The 19,528-nt window shown below is 37.6% G+C and overlaps 1 protein-coding gene across 1 annotated transcript; it reads right to left on the bottom strand.

Moving 5' to 3' along the window:
* Nucleotides 1–8,859: 8,859 nt before the first annotated feature.
* On the bottom strand, nucleotides 8,860–16,150 carry LOC124287825 (glutathione S-transferase 1-like). Its single transcript, XM_046724286.1, has 6 exons — nucleotides 15,944–16,150; nucleotides 14,207–14,235; nucleotides 12,048–12,140; nucleotides 10,519–10,634; nucleotides 9,601–9,705; nucleotides 8,860–9,288 (listed from the first exon to the last, which is right to left on the bottom strand). Exons 1-6 carry the CDS (start codon nucleotides 16,033–16,035, stop codon nucleotides 9,127–9,129), a joined length of 597 nt encoding a protein of 198 aa, XP_046580242.1. The 5' UTR covers nucleotides 16,036–16,150; the 3' UTR covers nucleotides 8,860–9,126.
* Between the last annotated feature and the right edge of the window lie 3,378 nt (nucleotides 16,151–19,528).

Below are 19,528 nucleotides of genomic sequence, written 5' to 3'. Positions count from 1 at the left end.
GTGTGGTTCAGTCCATAGTTGGTACTAATTAGGTGTTGTATATATTTGAGTCATTTGATTTATAATATAGTAAAGTCAATATAAAAAGGCGTTTTGCCAATATTTCTATTATGATTTAGCAGCCAGTTGCCATTTATCTTGTGTTTTGTTACTTGTAATAATAAGTCTATTGTGATTGTGCAGCCAGTTACCATTTACCTTGTGTTTTGAAGAAGAAGAGCTGTATTCAGTATTTATGGTCACATGATCAAGAGTACAATTCAATTAACAAAGTATAGCACATGGACAGGTGAAAAAGATTACAATTTATACAGGTAAATTTAGTTTAAGATAAATTGCAATCTATTTTACATACTTTGTTGCAAGCAACTGATTCAACTTTGATCTGACTGCAGACATATAGTATAAAATCATGAATGTACAAAGAGCGCTGTTGTGAATAAAATGGACATACGAGCAAGAAATGATAAATGCGACAACCATTCTCGTCTTATGTTTTAACATGTCATAGCATGCCTTTGGAATACGATAACTTTCCATATTCAGAAGTCTGCACCTGTATTATATACAACGGGTGAAATACTGTACACAAAGATGGCTTCTACCCGTTCCTCAGAGTACAATATTTGAAGATACATATTTGCTAACACGAAGATATCTTTTGAAATAATAACTTTGCATTTTTCACTACTTGCACGACAGGTAAAATCCCATATTTCTGTACCATAAAGCAGAACCGGTGCAATTGTACTATTGAATATGGTAGATGCCACATTCAAGTATATATTTTGAAAAATTTGAAAAGAGAAAATATTGGAAATGAAGCCTTACTGGCTTGTAAAGTTAATGTTGTACATGCTTTGGACAAGTACAATGTTGATGTGAAAACAATACCAAGATATTTATAATTAAATAAAACATTCATGTCTGTACCACCATAAAGCCGTTTATTTCGAAGGTAGCCACCATTCCTGAAAACAATAATGCAGGATGTATCTATGTTAAGTTCTAGACCCCAATTGATACAGAATGCTTTTAACGTATCCAGGCGTCATCTGCGACTAACAATAAAGGTATATTATTCATACCATTTTTCACGAATATTCCTCGTAGGTGACATGCATTCATTTCATCTACTAATTCCTTAATAAAGAAAATGAAAAGAACAGGACTGAGAATGCACCCTTGTCGTAGTCCAGATATTGTCGAAAATACTTCTGTACGTACACTGCTTTGTTTCACACAAGCAGAAATACTTTATCAAACATGTTTTTTAGGATTGTACTATTTTCCCATGTATACCTTAAGTTGGAGATAAGAGCATATGAAAGCTTGTTTCTGTCTATATAATCAAAGGTTTTCTGAAAGTCAATGAAAGCTGCGTAAAACCGATGTTTAGGTTTCTTAAATACTTTTGGCATGGGGTTTGTAGAACGAACATATTATCAGCTGTCAAGTAATCGGGCCTAAACACTGCTTCACATTCATGTAATATTTCATTTAAATCTAACCAGATACGTATTCTAGCTTCGACATTAGAAGTGAATAGTTTCCCCCATTACATTCAGCAAAGTGATTCCATGATAGTTATTTGGTTTCACTCCCAAAAGACAGACCTCCCATTAGACAGACTCAATGAGTACCCTTAATAACTGAGCCATGCTGTCCACCCGTATTTAATTAATGAGCTGACCCAGAGTCACTATAGAATATAGTAACCACACACTATGTCCTGTGCCCTTGTCAAAACATATTACTAATCCTTTTACTGAACAGAACAAAATAGAACCGAAATTTTATTCTAAAAAATCAAATAAAGTGACGCAGAAAACAAACAGCATACTGATAAAAACTAAAACATTGAACAAAGTCAAGTTTTGGTAAATTTAGAGTTAAGTGGTGATTAATCACATTTCATTAGATAAACAAATTTAGCAATAGTAAGATGTTTACAGAAATATTGGGGAAGAAATTGATTTCTGAGGGCATTTTGTGCTGGACAGTATAATAAAAAATGAAGTTCATCACAGACATCTAAATTCACACTGTTTCCATTTTTAAAAAACTGGTAAAACACATTCAAAGATTTTTGCAATCCATCCCTTGTTTCAGCTAATATGACAGTCTCGTCAGCGTAAAGTAATATCAACAATTTCATAAAGATACCAAACTGGGCCTCAATAAGCTTATTTACATGTTCGAGGCCAGTTACATCACGTTCATAATGAAAACACTCAAGATCATACAAGTATAAATACCTGGAGAATAGGATGTTTTTATAACAGTTGTTGAATTAGTTTTTTGCAAAAATAACTGGAGAACAGGATGTTTTTATTACTGAAGATTAAAGTGAAATAGTATTTATAAAATTCAGTATCAAACAAAGTATATAACTGGAGAACAGGATGTTTTATAATAGTTATTTTCCCATGACCTTTTCCGATCACCCTTCTAGACCTGTATGCCAAGAGCAAGGTGAAAGGAGAAAATGATGATGTTCAAGTGACTTTCTAATAAGTGTTATCTGTGCACTGACAAACATGTGATGTAAAATAATATGGTGCTTGGTCTCATATGTTTGATAGGTACATGTATATAAATCATTGTTTTTGATAATATTCACAAGTAAATGTGATCTGGCAAATATATGTTGATGTACATATATGTTGATGCAATATGTCTTCATTTAAAAATCATAACTCATTGCATGAATTGATAAAACTATAGTTAATACCTAATGTTGTCTTTTTTATCTGGTCACATACCATTATTATCAAGGGTACAGCTTAATTAAGCCTTATGCAACCAACCATAAAATGTGTTGTTTTAAGCGGTCTGTCTTTTGGGAGGTCTGTCTTATGGGAAGATACCGTTATTTGGATCATGAGTGCTATCTTTTTTATATAGTGGAATGATCCAGCCAACATTCCATCTAACCTGAAATATGACATATTCCATTGAAAAGTGCACACTGTTTGCCAGACGTGATGTTTACAAATAAAATGAAAACAAAATACTGTTACTTTGGGGTTGTTTTTTTTCATTTATGATTGTTATCGTAAATAAATGTAACTCTAAATTTTAGACTAAAATAATTTTTAAGAATTCAATGTATATTTCAGAAAATATCACACTTTATTGTGAGTGCTAATGTCAGCTGTGTCCGTTAGCAACATTTAGGAGGGTGATAAATGCGACATTAGCAACAATATTCATATGACAATTTAATAGAAATATTAGGAATTTATATATGTGCATTAAATTAGCAACATATCTACCACACTGGGATAATTTCTTAAAATTCCAGCTAATGCTTTTAAAGCCAAGATTTTTAAATGTACCGGTATTGTTGCTAATGTCATATATATGACAGACCTAAATGTTGCCAATGTCTGTCAAAAGTCTCTCAAATTCTGACACTAACATCATTGGTTTGTTTTTTTAAAATAACATAAAAATAGGGGCGGTGTCTTATTTTACATATTTTGCGCAATAAGTAACCACAGACCATTGAAACATATCACAAATATTCTGATTTTTGTCTCTTTAAATTTTTTATCAGTAATTACTGATGAGTGCACTTTTCAATGGCAAAATGTCATGTGCCACTGTCTAGTACAGCATTAAACAGTATTTCTAGATAGGGAAGTATGCATTGAGCATGTTTGAAAAATTCAGGTGGTTATTCCATCAATACCTGGGGATTTACCAGATTTCAACACTTTGATTGCATTTTCTATTTCTGCACTGGTAATTGGTTCAGATAGAAAGTCAGTGTTGCTACACTCCGCACAGTAATCATGCTGTGTCAAAAATTCGTCAACATTCTCATTAAACTCAACATTGGTTTAACAAGCTCTTAAAATATGTCACCCACTTGTCTGCCGTAATTGAGATGTTTTCATTACAATTGCTCAGTTTTGTAACCTGTAATAATAATTCTATTGTGATTGAGCAGTCAGTTGTTATTTACCTTGTGTTTTATAACTTGTAATAATAATTCTATTGTGATTTAGCTTCTCATATTAATTCTATTGTTATTCAGCGGACAGTTGCCATTTACCTAGTGTTTTGTAACTTGTGATGTTAATTCTATAGTTATTTAGCAGGTAGTTACCATTTACCTAGTGTTTTATAACTTGTAATAATAATTCTATTGTTATTTAACAGACAGTTGCCATTGATCTTGTGTTTTGTAATTTGTGATGTTAATTCTGTTGTAACTGAGCAGTCAGTTGCCATTTTCTAGTGTTTTATAACTTGTAATAATAATTCTATTGTTATTTAACAGGCAGTTGCCATTAATCTTGTGTTTTGAAACTGTTGTAACTGAGCAGTCAGTTGCCATTTCCCTAGTGTTTTATAACTTGTAATAATAATTCTATTGTTATTTAACAGACAGTTGCCATTGATCTTGTGTTTTGTAATTTGTGATGTTAATTCTGTTGTAACTGAGCAGTCAGTTGCCATTTTTCTAGTGTTTTATAACTTGTAATAATAATTCTATTGTTATTTAACAGGCAGTTGCCCTTAACTTCTAATGTTAATTTGATATATGTTTTATACCAGCATAGTCTGCACCAACTTGTAGCTGTAAATGGTTCTATATATCAGTTGCAGTTGTTTAATAGATGTAATAATTTTGACAGGACCATGTACCAAGTATGTCGGTGACTGGGGTAAATAACGAATTCTGCTCCAACGGCGAATTATGTCTTGATCGATACACTAGTGTGGACCGTTACGGTCGTATCCCAAATACGTGAATCGATGCTCACAACGTGAATCACTTGACTGTCCGGTCTCGATTATGTACCGACCGTAGTGTTGTTGTTGGCATAATGCTGGGTGCGGTGGTAAGCAACAAACAAGCAAAGAAAATAATAAATAATTATAAGGACGAGTAACACCAATAATGAAGTTAATGTAATCAACCCAGATTGGAATCGAACCCGAGTCTTTGACTGCCCTCCAAACAATGTAACATCCTACCTGGGTTTTTTCTTTGTCCAGATTTCCTTATTCAGTTGTTAGCATTCCTGTATTTCTATATTCCTTAAATTTGAATCCAAACATAAGACAACGCGGCAATCCACGCCCACGGTCATTAGGGTATGGTAACATGTATGGCAGCATCTTCAGAGTGGCCAGAGTTTGACCATAGACTGTCCCGGCAAAGGGTAATATATGTCTGATCTGCTGAGTCATCGAAACTGTGGGAGCATTGATCAATGCAAGTTACAATGAAACCATGATCTGAATAGTATAAACATTTATGGAGTCCATTTTTGCCTTGTCATGGTGTTCTATTCCACGGGGTTATGGCAACCAAGACTTTGAACGATGAGACTGCAACTTTCTGCGATTATCTGAAAGTATCACGGAAATACGGCATTTCGATTGGTTTAGCGTGTTTACAGTGACGGGCATACCCTAGATCTACAGCTAGAATTGTCATTTTAGCCCTTCGGAGACCTTTACACTGGATGTGAATGCTTCGTGATTTGTGTTCGAGATATTGGACGATTATTGTTTCAGGAAATATTCCAAGGACGGACTTCACACATTGCACCAATGTGTGGAACACAACACGTGTAACGAGCGAATGCTGTAACAAATAGGCTTCTCCGTCGCTATCTACACGTGTACTCTGGAGGACAACTGTGTACATGTATAATATTCTTGTGTGTGTTTTTTTTAACAGTTCAATGAAATAGTTTCGTTGAGGCACGTGCTACTGTTATGAAAAAATAACATTTTGTTATCAATTGATTAATAGGTTTCACGTTTTGCAAACGATGGATGAGTCGGCGAATTATATTCGCAGCGTCATTGCTGCTTGCGATTGTTCTCGTTATCGTCAAACGTGCGCACGGATATATATGTCTGTATTTTGGAGCTAACATAATGACATACCCCGCCATAGTTTCACGCGGATGCCTCGTGGAACATATATCACACCAACCAATCACACGCTGAAGAGCACACGAAATGGCTAGTGCGCATGCGTCAAGGCAGAGGTGTTGGGTCTTGCGCCGACGGAAGACGTGGGGTCGCATGTGAGAGGAAATAAATACTCATACCTGGTGCGTCTGTAGCAAAAAGAAAGTGACCACATAATGCCGTTACTTACCGTTTCCTCACAAAACTATCCGACCTACGGCGTCGTAACATTGGTTCTTCATATTTTCGGTTCTCTTAACCGACTGCCCGAATCATCCCATCGGTCGCACACCAAACAAATGGCGGACGCAATAGCTTCTGTTCTGACGGGACTTCAAATGGCTAAAAATTCGCGAATAAAGAAAAACAAGATACTCGCAGCACAGTTTCTGAGGCAAATATTCAACGTGGAAAGATGCCAGATCTCCAATGGATGTGAGAACACAACACGGTCTCGGCAAAGTGAACAGAAATGTAGAAACTGCAAAGGCTGGTGGGCCGAGCACAAATGTTTTGGGATTTTTTGTTGTTGTTTTGGGGGTTTTTTTTGTTTGTTTGTTTTTTGGGGGGTGTTGTTTTATGGTTTTTGGGTGTTTTTTTATTTAGGACTGCTCTGCTATAAACACGATCAGGTTCTTGGTCTTAGGTGACGATTAGAATTTCGCGGATTATACCAGTTTTTTTCGCTTTGATATCAAGCCGGAATTCAGAGCTTTGTGTTCACAAGCATACTGTTCAACGCCAGGATTGCTGTTCGGTGAGGACGCGGTGATAAGGGTGTAGGGTTTGTGTGTCGCGTAGGAAAGGAAATCTGTAAGATTCCAGGAATAAAACCAAGTGCTCAGTTTCGACCATATGGATACTCTCTCCGTAGCAGAGGGAGAGTTCACATTCAAATATCTTCATGAGATGGATAATCACGTGTGTCTGCAAACCCCTATTTTCAGGGTACAGAGAATCGGATACAGGATACCTGATCAGAGAAAGTGGAAGGATATGTACCCGTCCCTCTCCCACTTATTCAAATTTGTGTCTGCAAACCCAGGGTACAGGGAATCGGATGCAGGATACCTGATCAGAGAAATGGGAAGGATATGTACCCGTCCCTCCGCCACGTATTCAAACGTGTGTCTGCAAACCCAGGGTACAGAGACTTAGATACAGGATACCTGATCAGAGAAAGTGGAAGGATATGTACCCGTCCCTCTCCCACTTATTCAAATGTGTGTCTGCAAACCCAGGGTACAGGAATTGCATTCAAAAATGTATGTACCCGTCCCTCTCCCACTTATTCAAATGTGTGTCTGCAAACCAAGGATACAGAGACTCGGATACAGGATACCTGATCAGAGAAAGTAGAGGGATAAGAAGGTGTCCCTCTCCCACTTATTCACATGTAATTCTGCAAACCCAGGGTACAGAGAATCGGATACAGGATACCAGAGAAAGTGGGCGGATACGTACATGTCCCTCTTACCAGATCAGAGGATATGGACCAAGAGGTAGGCGAGTCTGCACTGGATTTGAGGAAACTCCATATAGATCATTTGCAATATTCCCTCAGTGAATTATGATCAAACAATCATAAATTATTGGGTCTGGAGTAAGCCCGATTATATTGACAACCCCAGCAATAGATATTTAGTTGTCAAGAAAAAAACTAAAATTAATCAATTCATTGAAAGTAAAATGTATTGCAGAATTGTCCGGGGATAGTATTCAGTTTAAATACAACATGAATCGTCGTGTTGAGAGGGGGACGTAATGGTTCCTTTCCTACGATTTTTTATCTAATTTAAAATCATCTGAATATCTCATTTCTTTTCCATAGCGACTCCTAATCACATGCTGTGTCATCGTATCTCATTAAGTCAATCGATATTCAGATATTTTGGATGACAATGTTGTAAGGTTACCTGCGTATGTCAACACCAGTGCAAGTATTATCGTTTGTTGACAGTACTATAGAGCTTGTGGTATTGTTATCAGTGGCAACTGTCTAGAATCCCATGGATAGTTCACAAAAATGTTCGAAGATGACTTTTCATCACATCAAACAATCTTGGTTGATTAAAGAATATTCAGAGGTTTTTGCCACGGCTCATGTCCAGATAGGAGGATGCATGTCCGATGAAGGTCTATATGATTATGTTGCAAGGAACAAAAAATGTGGTTCAAATGATAGATTGTTAGTCAGATCAATTACACCCCATGCTAGGATCCCATGGGATAGATGAAAAGATGGTCACAGTCGTACAGGCATGGACACCAACAAGAGTCATACCACGAGATTAGCATCATATTCAGTGCTTCCAGTGCATCTCATTCTGCAGACAGCGCGCGGGCTGATCCTAAAAGGCACATCTGGTAAATGTTTTAACAAACACAGACCCTCGTGTCTCTGCGAGGATTAAAGATTTTTAAAAATATATATAAATTTGAGACGACCCCCCGACTCGAAATGCTTCACATTACAATTATATATTATGATGTATCGTACTGTGAAACATTTCGAGTCGGGGATCATCTCAAAAACAATACTTATTTAATCTCTAATCCTCGCAAAGACACGAGGGCCTATGGTAACAAACCTCTTGTGAAATTGAATAAAGAGGAAAACTTCTCTGTAAGAATGTTATCCAGAATGTGAGACAGTTTGTTTCAAATCACCATTGGTAATGAAGAGCATACTGTTGAACATTCGCACATGTAGAGATATCATTTCGTTGTGAAAACAAAGTTTGAACTTTAGCTGTTCGGTTTGTTTCACTTTAGTATTTAGTACTTGGATATTGCTTCGGTAGTATGCTATCGGTTATGATATCATGTAACAGGCTGGTAGAAATAACCAGGATTCTGTCAACCAGTGAGCAGTACCACATGGAGTCCCGAAATAGATTCAAAAAGAGTAAAACATGTCTTTGAATATATTTATTTAACAATTTATGGTAAATACATACTATATTCGATACAGCACTATTTGTGTCTCACGTTATTTGTCATTCGTACACATGTTCTAATTTGGTGTACTGCTTACATACACGCTTAATCACACTAAATATAATATTTGACTAGTCCCTGACGGTGCGTTCAATAATCAATAAACATCAGCAGTGTCTCTTCACTGAAGGTCTGTGTTGCCTTGAGGTAGAGTGGAAGGTACATACAAGCCACATATCTGTTTTAATCAAAAGGTGTCGGAGCTCTTGCTGCCAGGTATGCTTTCATTCTCTCGTTAGACCTGACGTTGTGCATGATGGCCTTGACATTGGGATACTTGTCCATGGTGGCGTCGTCTGTTTTGCCGTCAATTGTGTCAAAGATGATGAGATCGCCCAGACCCAGCTGAATCAATAAAACAATCAATCTAGGTGTAAAATAATCAATCTAGGTGTAAAACAATCAATCTAGGTGTAAAATAATCAATGAGGTTGTTGTTTTGAGAGATATCGACCACGAGCAGGATATGTGTAAAATGCAGAATTATATGCAACGAACATAAACGTAAATATAATGTTCATCAACATCATCATCATCATCATCATCATCATCATCATCATCATCATCACCATCACCATCATCATCATCATCATCATCATCAACATCATAACCCTAAGTCGTTGTCAACAAAAACAGACATTCCTGCTGTAAGCTCACCTTATTTCCAACGGTGAAGCCCGTTCCTTTTGAACCCGCTAACTGCTGAAGTTTACCCATGAAATTTGGTATCACCTTTTCTCTAAGACCCTTTTCAAGTTGTGCCTAAAACAAATAAATTATCATCCCTTACAAGAAGCGTTATAACAATACAAGTGTTATGATATAAAAGCACAATCGCGCGTCCGTGAACCCAACGTTATGTGGGTTTAAATTGGTCTTCAGCAACCCATGCATGCTTGTCGTAAGAGGCGACTAACGGGATACAGTGGTCAGGCTCGCTGACTTGGTTGACACATGTCATCGTGTACCAGTCGAGTAGACTGATGCTCGTGCTGTTGATCACTAGACTGTCTGGTCCAGACTCGATTATTAATTTTACAGACCGCCGCCATATAGCTGGAATATTGCTGAGTGCAGCGTAAATCAACAATCAAATAAACAAAGTAGTCCAGCGTTGCTATATTGCTTGGTGGTTCCTGCAGAGTTAGCAATATTGAAACTCTAGCAAGGCGGCCAGTAAAGCTCCAGTGATTGAAGGTATGGGCATATACCATCATGGTAAGATAGATGACGGGCATTCAGCAATAACACACAATTTGAGCATTTGATTTCTCTCATATTTCACTTGTGTGTGCGCACGACGAATGTTGTTTAACAGTTCTAGCCCACTGAGATAACATAACCCAGTTCTACATGGATAGCACTCTAACACATATACGGAGTCTGAGTTACCATTCCTTGTTTTACTCCTTTAAGTCGAGCGCCAAGACATATGCAAACAACAAGAGCGTTACGTTAACGTCATTTAGTATGACGTGGCTAGGGGACCGTATCACCGACCTTCACCGTGCCTGTCAGCTACGTCACAGCGGAGAGCTGTTCTTGGACAGAACACTCGATCTTGGGGATGCTTACCTTCTTGTCGTTGTCCTTCTCGTGGAAGACCTTGATTCTTTCTGAAGAAACGTCATTGCTCAGGCTTATAACTCGGTCTATCTCATACTCTTCCTGGCTGTTTGCTCCCATCAGCCCTGCAAGGATAAGATGCTCCAACCGTTGGTGTCATTTTAGACCTGACGGTATAATCGAGCATGCTATGGCAAAGTTGACTTCAAAGAATGTCAAACGGATGTTCCACAGAAGGCTTCTGGGGGCGGTGGAGTAACCTATCGGTTAAAGAGTTTACTCGTTGCGCCGAAAACCCGGGTTCGAATCCCCACATATGCACAATACAATATGTGAAGCCAATTTTTGTGTTGCCCGCCGTGAAGTTGCTGGAATATCGCTAAAAGTGGTGTAAAAACCTAACTCCATCCGTCAAACGGGTTTGAGCAGGGTTGAAAGGCCTCAGTGCATTTCTCACACGTTTTAATTGAAACAAGTCGAGAACATTTCTAAAATAAAGCATTTGTGACAAACATCATGTTCGAAGCAAGTCCAGATTCAAATACCATCAATCTGTTGTTTTTATTCAGAATTTGCTTATAAGTGATGGGTAAAGGCAGGATACGCCCACGTGTTTGAAGTCACCTGCTACCATCATAAATAAACTCGTGATTCGCAAAAACGACCTTTGGTCTTTTATAGTCTTATATATACAATGGACTCTTCGGGTAGTTGAATTACAGAAAAATAGTATAAGTATATTCGTTTTAATTTTTAATTCCTTTAGTCTCATGACTTAAGTTGAAAACATAATGAAGGTAGCTAGCTGAAAATGTTTCAAATGTTGAAAACTGTTGATATCGCTTTGCGTGAGATGAGAGCACCCGAGAGGAATTCTAAAAGTAGGCGGCGATTTCTTATGATTTCGGAACTGGTGTTGTCGCTTAACTGTTTACATATTGTCTATATATTGTCATTTTATATAATGCCCTGTGTCCTCAGTTAACAATGTACGTTTCAAGAGAACGACTGAGTGGGTTGGGATTAAGACGCTTTTATCAGTAGGTCAATTGTAAATTGTTATTTGCCAGGCCGACAAATGGGTCAATGGACAATGAGTAACAATCAGGTCACACAACGTAACCCATCCTATCCACAGCAGTCGAAATTTAAGACAGGCATGGGGTCTTTGGACCTATCTGCCATAATTCAGGTTGACAAGAACATGCTTTTGCGCATGTTTCGGGTAGCAAATATGAATATGAAGTTCTTGGTGTTTGAAGCAGTGTTTCTCACAGACCCTGAACCATGTTATTTTCGTTTCAACCTGATCATTCTGCAATGCAAAATCCTTGAATAATACAAGTGAAGATTGTCATCAGGTCCTGAATGTTACATCACCGAGGCTCCTTTCAAATTAATTTTGGCTTTTATCAAAATTATATATTTTAGAGACTAAGCGTTAGTCTATATGTCTATGTGTGTTCACCAAATATGAGTTACTTGGGACAAACGGGAGGTTGAGTTTTATGCATAGGAGTGATACATTTAATGTTTACCGAATTCTCTGGCGAGGAATCTGTTTATTGCCATGTATTCTGTGTAGTCCTTTCCGTCGACTGTCAGAACAGGAAGCTGCCCGAAAGGTGTATCTGAAAGACATGCATACTCTTCAAAAACAGTAATGGAAATTCATTCTTACGATTGAAACAAATGGGAGATATATCGTAGTCAATCAATGTTGATATTATAATAATGAATATTTTGAGAGTGCATCACCACTTGCACTTCCTTATGACCATAGTTGTTTGTACAGTAATTGCTCTTGAAAGATGATTGGTGTATGACGTGAAATTTGCATTTGTAGGAATTTCAATTTCAACAAAAATAACGCCTAGAAACAAACACTCACAACTGTGTGATGCAAGATGACTGTCAATTGTTTTTGGGTGGGCTTTACCCTATATAGGGATTGTAACTTCTTGTTTTATTCTCAAAATGAATGGTAAATAGTAGTAGTGAATAGATAAAGAGTAGTAGTGAATAGATAAAGAGTAGTAGTGAATAGATAAAGAGTAGTAGTGAATAGATAAAGAGTAGCAGTCAATAGATAAAGAAGAGTAGTAGTGAATAGATAAAGAGTAGTAGTGAATAGAAAAAGAGTAGTAGTGCTTTCATAAGATGTCTGTCTTTGAACAGTGTGTTAACGCTTATACTTCCTATCCAAGTTAAAATATTCGAAAATTTTACAGTCTTTACTTATTTGGAACTGTTTTTGATAATAATATATGTCACTAATTAAAAACAAACAAACGGTAACGCTGTTTACCGGCAGTGGATATTCAAGACGAAATACCCTTGAATGGACATCGTTAAATACTGACTGACGTAATTATGGTGTTGTTAGCGTTGTTGATGCAGTAAACCAGTACGAAAAAGTTACTATCAGGATCCTATAAATATGCGAATGAAGTCGCCTTGCAGGAACTACTTTCAAGGCCAATATATCAGTGCGATGCCTTTTTTCTCATTGGGCCACAGATTCGTTCCCAGTATGTTTGGATGGGTTGTTTGGTTTATTGTTAAAGGCCGCACTCAGCAATATTCCATCTATATGGCGGCGGTCTCTCTAAATAATCGCGTTGGACCTGACAAGCCAGTGATCAACAGCATGAGTATCGCTTGAATGGGGGTTTCACCCAAACATGGCAACAAGCATATGTTGAGGAATTTGATAGAATCGATGTGATAAAGTGGACAATTCATGAATAAAATAATTCGTAGGTGGTATCATCATTTTAAACAGAATTTACTTGATGTAAATATTATAGTCTTTGTGTTTCCATTTCGTAAATTTACACATATATTCTAATATATGAAAAAATCTATATGATAAAGTGTGATGGTGAATTTGTAAAACTGGGGTTCCTAATATCAGTATGTTACGGTAGATTTGTAACCCTTTGATTCCTAATATCAGTATGTTACGGTAGATTTGTAACCCTTTGATTCCTAATATCAGTATGTTACGGTAGATTTGTAACCCTTTGATTCCTAATATCAGTATGTTACGGTAGATTTGTAACCCTTTGATTCCTAATATCAGTATGTTACGGTGGATATGTAACACTGGAAATCGTAATATCTGAGAATGTTATAATTGAATTGTACCTCTGAGAATCGTAATAACAGTATGTTACCCTGGCTTTGTAATTCTAGGAACTATTTACTAGGTTATAAATCTATGAAAGTAAACTTAAATCTAATGTACACAACGTCAATCATATTGAAATTCACAATAGCTGAGCTCCTGTCTGCCGAAACGATTTAAAGCGCAGCGCTTAACAATAGTGGGACCAGTTTAAGGTCATTAGTTGTCATTCCCAATAAGAGTTACCTCCCATCTTTGTTCAATGAACATACACTCGTCATTATCTCGGGTCATTCCGGGACACGCCAAGTACAAACGCTCACTGCGCTTATCATAGTCTCTAGTACAGACCCTGAAGCAAATATATCCAAGAAAGCCCACACAAGTCTAGAAAATGTGGCAAGTCTAGATTTCCTCAGCTAAAAAGGTCTCAGGGCTCCTTTTCATTATATTTTATATTTTTTTACTATGAACTTTTTTCAGTAAAATATGTTCATTTCAGAGACTAGTTGTTAGTCTACGCTTATCACCAAATACACACATGGGTGGACAACGAAGGTAGCTTACTTGGCTTCTCGGCTGGCCATGTGTCAAACCAGGGATACTCTACAACAGGGATAGGTCACTCGCTTGCTTTCTTTACCATTTGTACTAATTAACGTGTGCCTCGTCATGCTCCAACGCACACAGTGACTTGGTTCGGTCCCAGCGCAACTTCGGCTGCGTTTAACAGTACTTCAGCCAGTGTATTGTATCAGTCGGAATTTTACAATGAATGAATGAATTAATTAAGAGCAAGAATTTTATGTGAATGAATGAAAGAAATTAAGAAAAAGAACAAAAGAAAAAGAACATATGTGAATGAATGAAAGAATAAATGATACACCACGGCCATCCCTCCCCAAACATGTTAAAGAACACAAAACTATCGGTAGAACACATATGTTAACATCAGCTGTCCATTTTCAAAAATAAAATTACTTTGAAACATGTTTTTACATTAGTAACTAATTCAGATATCTTATTGCATGTGTGGAATGACATGGGCATTGACAGAATGTTAACTGACACGGTCACAGACCCCTCAAGAACAGAAAGTTTAGAACTATCACAAAGCGCTGTAAACACCTTTCCAGTTTTGTCAAATACTAAGATCAACAAGAAAGAAAGAAGTTTTAGAACTATAACACTCAAGCATCACAAGCACCAATGGCGATATGTCATATTTTTCACACACCTCAAATACACACTAACAAAAAAAAAAGAAAAAAAGTATCAATGTTACTTGCAAAAACCTTTCACCTGATGGTATATTCCCCTCATAAAAATTTAAGGTGTATGTGAAAGATGTTTAAGAACACTAACTAGAAACACTCAAACAACGCCCTGTAGTATTTCAATGGCAGATCGGCGATATGTCATATTTTTCACACACCTCAAATACACACTAACAATTTTTTTTAAATTATAAAACTATCACTATTACTTGCAAACACCTTTCACGTGATGGTATATTCCCCTCATAAAAATTGAAGGTGTATGTGAAAGATGTTTTTGAACACTAACTAGAAACACTCAAACAACGCCCTGCAGTATTTCAATGGCAGATCGGCGATATGTCATATTTTTCACACACCTCAAATACACACTAACAATTTTTTTTAAATTATAAAACTATTACTATTACTTGCAAACACCTTTCACCTGATGGTATATTCCCCTCATAAAAATTGAAGGTGTATGTGAAAGATGTTTTTGAACACTAACTAGAAACACTCAAACAACGCCCTGTAGTATTTCAATGGCAGATCGGCGATATGTCATATTTTTCACACACCTCAAATACACCCTAACAAAATTTTTTAGTTATAAAACTATCACTATTACTTGCAAACACCTTTCAACTAAAGGTATATTTCCCTTCTAAAAATTAAACGAATATGTGAAAGAAGTTTTAGCGATATAATTTAGTCTTTCTTCGCTGTGTACTGAGAATTGAAGCCAGTGAGCTACAACATGCCCACTTGAAACTTTACTACAAAGCTACTGTACTTATACTGACACTAATAACAATTATTTGACTTGAAATGAAGTGACAGAATAGGTAACTTATCTTCTACATGTAGGTTTTCAGTTGTCACAACACTCAGCGTATGTAATCAGCTGTTGAAAATAAACCGGGCTCAATCTTAAAAACCACGCTGCCGCCATATTGGCTACACTGGTCACGTGACGAGCCGAGGCATAGCTTAGGAGCTTTCCGAGGAGTGACCACTCCCCCTTATAGAGTCTCCCTGGTCAAACGTATATAACTTGTCTTCGAATTCCTGTCCTTTTAATACGAACAGGAGTCGGATTATCTCAGCTCGGAAATGTCTCAGCACATAGACAGGCATTGTAGCAGGTGGTGTTATTTCCAAGTTACTTTGTGGGTTACGCCGGCTAAAATGTAACGGGGCAATTGAACTGAGGCCGGCTGGGTTCTGTTTGTTTAATCTACGCGATGCTGAGTCATGTGGGTCAAGAGCGTCTGGAACGGCTAAAACGGCAACAGGCCAAAACTGCATTGTGACTGATTTGCTAAAACGCCATTGATTAGAGTGATGAGGTGAAATCTGTATCAAGGAACAGCATCAATGCAGGGGCAGATAGAGCTTTTTGAGAAAGGGGGGTGCACAGTTCATTTTCACCCGTTTTCACGAGAGTTTCATTGGTCATTTTATAAACTTTCAGGACAAAAGGGGAGGTGCCTTTACTACAGATCAACATTTTAAATTATAATACAGATCAACACGGATCAACTCACATTTGATATAGATCAACTCACATTTAAAACACAGATCAACTCATATGTAACACAGATAAACTCACATTTAGCACGGATCAACACGGATCAACTCACATTCAACACGGATCAACTCACATTTAGCACGGATCAACATGGACCAACTCATATGTAACACGGATCAACTCACATTCAACACGGATCAACTCACATTCAACACGGATCAACTCACATTTAGCACGGATCAACATGGACCAACTCATATGTAACACGGATCAACTCACATTTAACACAGATATTCTCACATTCAACACGGATCAACTCACATTTAGCACAGATCAACTCACATTTAACACAGATCATCTCACATTTAACACAGATTAACTCACATTTAACACAGATCAACTCACATTTAACACGGATCAATTCACATTTAACACAGATCAACTCAAATTTAACACAGATCAACTCAAATTTAACACAGATCAACACGGATCAACTCACATGCAACACGGATCAATTCACATTTAACACAGATCAACACGTTTCAACTCACTTTTAACATGGATCAACTCACATTCAACACAGATCAACACATATCAACTCACATTTAACACAGATCAACTCACATTCGGCACAGATTAACTCACATTTAACTCGAATCAACTCACATTTAACACGGATCAACACGGATCAACTCATATTCAACACGGATCAACTCACATTTAACACAGATCAACTCACATTTAGCACGGATCAACTCACATTTAACACAGATCATCTCACATTTAACACAGATTAACACGATCAACTCATATTTAACACGGATCAACTCACATTTAACACAGATTATCTCACATTTAACACAGATCAACACGATCAACTCACATTTAACACGGATCAACTCACATCTAACACAGATCAACTCACATTTAACACGGATCAACTCACATTTAGCACAGATCAACTCACATTTAACACGGATCAACACGGATCAACTCACATTTAACACGGATCAACTCACATTTAACACGGATCAACTCACATTTAACACAGATCAACTCACATTTAACACAGATCAACTCACATTTAACACAGATCAACTCACATTTAGCACGGATCAACTCACATTTAGCACAGAACAACTCACATTTGGCACAGATTAACTCACATTCAGCACGGATCAACTCACATTCAACACACATCAACTCACATTTAACACGGATCAACTTACATTAAAAACAGATCAACTCACATTTGGCACAGATTAACTCACTTTTAGCACAGATCAACACGGGTCAACTCACATTTAACACATATCAACACGGATCAACTCACATTCAAAACGGATCAACTCGCATTTAACACAGATCAACTCACATTTGGTACAGATTAACTCACATTTAGCACAGATCAACACGGATCAACTCACATTTAACACAGATCAACACGGATCAAATCACATTCAACACGGATCAACTCACATTCAACACAGATCAACACGGATCAAATCACAAAGACATCAACACAAACTAACTCTGCTTTGTTTCTGGAACGATGCATTTGGCTAATATCCATGTCAGTTGGATTCCTATTCTAGAGAATGGTCTGTTTTAAATGACAACCAGTCTCAAGTCATTAGCAACCTACAAACAACATCGGTAAGGACCGGCACAGTAATCAATACCACACTGGCGCACAGACAATATGTAGACAGCGGGTCTGTATCGTATATATACCGTGTTTTATGGTGGCTAAATATGCATCCCATGGTGGTGTATTTATCGTAGTGCTGGCTTGGGCTGTAGAGTTTTCAACTTATGTAAATCTCGACAATGTTTGTAATATTTCAGTCAAATCCAGTTTTCAAGCGCATATTTTCTTCTCTCCAGAAGTTCGATCAGTGCATTGTTAGATGCTCCAGTAATTATCTCCCTTTTCACCCACTGACCCACATATGTAAATGGTCGGCTTGTTTGTTGTTTGACGCCGCACTCAGCAATATTCCAGCTATATGGCGGCGGTCTGCAAATAATCGATATCGTGAGCATCGATCCACGCAATTGGGATACGATGACATGTGTCAACCAAGTCAGGGAGCCTGACCACCCGATCCCGTTAGTCGCCTCTTAAGACAAGCATGGGTTACTGAAGATAAATTCTAAGCCTGATCTTCCCGGCTTTCTATGAAAGAGTGTGCGAGATTTTTTTCAATCCAAGTTGAAAGCTGAATACTGCTGCGTCATGGTACCTGAATCCAGGCACAGCAATCAATGATTAGCTGACTCAGCAGTTTCTGTATCGATCCGTTCTTCACGAACAACAGATGGTGCTTGCCTATACGACGGATAGCCTCTTGAAAATCAGATCAATAACGGAGACTTGTAGTTCGTAGGCTGCAACTGCCATGATGAAGGTTTGCACGTTGAGCTAGCCACGTGTAATGTCCTACAGCTGAAACGTGTGTAATTAAGTACTGAAATGGATGATGTTCTTATCTCAACGTTTCAGACCTTTTCCCGGCTTGCAGGAATGCATGATTAGGCCATATTATATAAAAATATTCCTGTTTCTCATTACCGCCCCTCCCAAAAATTCGTCCCGACCCTAACATTTTTTATACATTTTACACTAGAGAAAATGCAACTCTCAAAATGTGCATGAATTTTTCACTCTTCTAAGTTTTGATTTTCTGTCGGAGAAAAGGTGTAAATTTCCACAAAAATCAAGGAGTTTTGGACATAAAATCAAATGTAAAAATAAAATCCGCCCGCCTGACCCATTTTTTAAACAAAAAGTGATGAGAAACAAAAGTATTATTTTATGTGGCCTTACACATGACAAACAACAGGAATCACAAGTGAATAGTGTAATCCCTGACATTCCATAGCCGCGTGGTTCGTGGCCATGTTAAACACTGATGGCCGTAGGAACAGTGTTGTAGGTTAACTGGTATGTCAATCACATGCTTGCTCTCGCATAAGTGGGGACCGGGTGACGAGTCGACTGAGATGTTTTAATTGGTGGTGTGGGCCTGCGTTGCTGGGGTGTGTCCCAGTCATTTCGAACGTCACAAGCGTCAATACCCGTGGCAGAGGGTTGAA

The sequence above is a fragment of the Haliotis rubra genome, unplaced genomic scaffold, assembly GCF_003918875.1.
Source record: "Haliotis rubra isolate DU_JTF1 unplaced genomic scaffold, ASM391887v1 Scf406, whole genome shotgun sequence".
In the NCBI taxonomy this organism is placed as follows: domain Eukaryota; kingdom Metazoa; phylum Mollusca; class Gastropoda; order Lepetellida; family Haliotidae; genus Haliotis; species Haliotis rubra.
Note: the sequence above shows the minus strand (reverse complement) of the source record. Positions and strands in the feature narration are given on the sequence as shown.

What these genes read in the sequence shown, in the direction of transcription:
- LOC124287825 (XM_046724286.1), bottom strand. Translation starts at nt 16,035, where the DNA reads ATGCCTGTCTATGTGCTGAGACATTTCCGAGCTGAGATAATCCGACTC. An exon ending in ATTCCTCGCCAGAGAATTCG is followed by an intron (nt 10,635 to 12,047) that starts GTAAACATTAAA and finishes TTATCCTTGCAG; the next exon opens with GGCTGATGGGAGCAAACAGC. An exon ending in GCTTCACCGTTGGAAATAAG is followed by an intron (nt 9,289 to 9,600) that starts GTGAGCTTACAG and finishes TTATTGATTCAG; the next exon opens with CTGGGTCTGGGCGATCTCAT.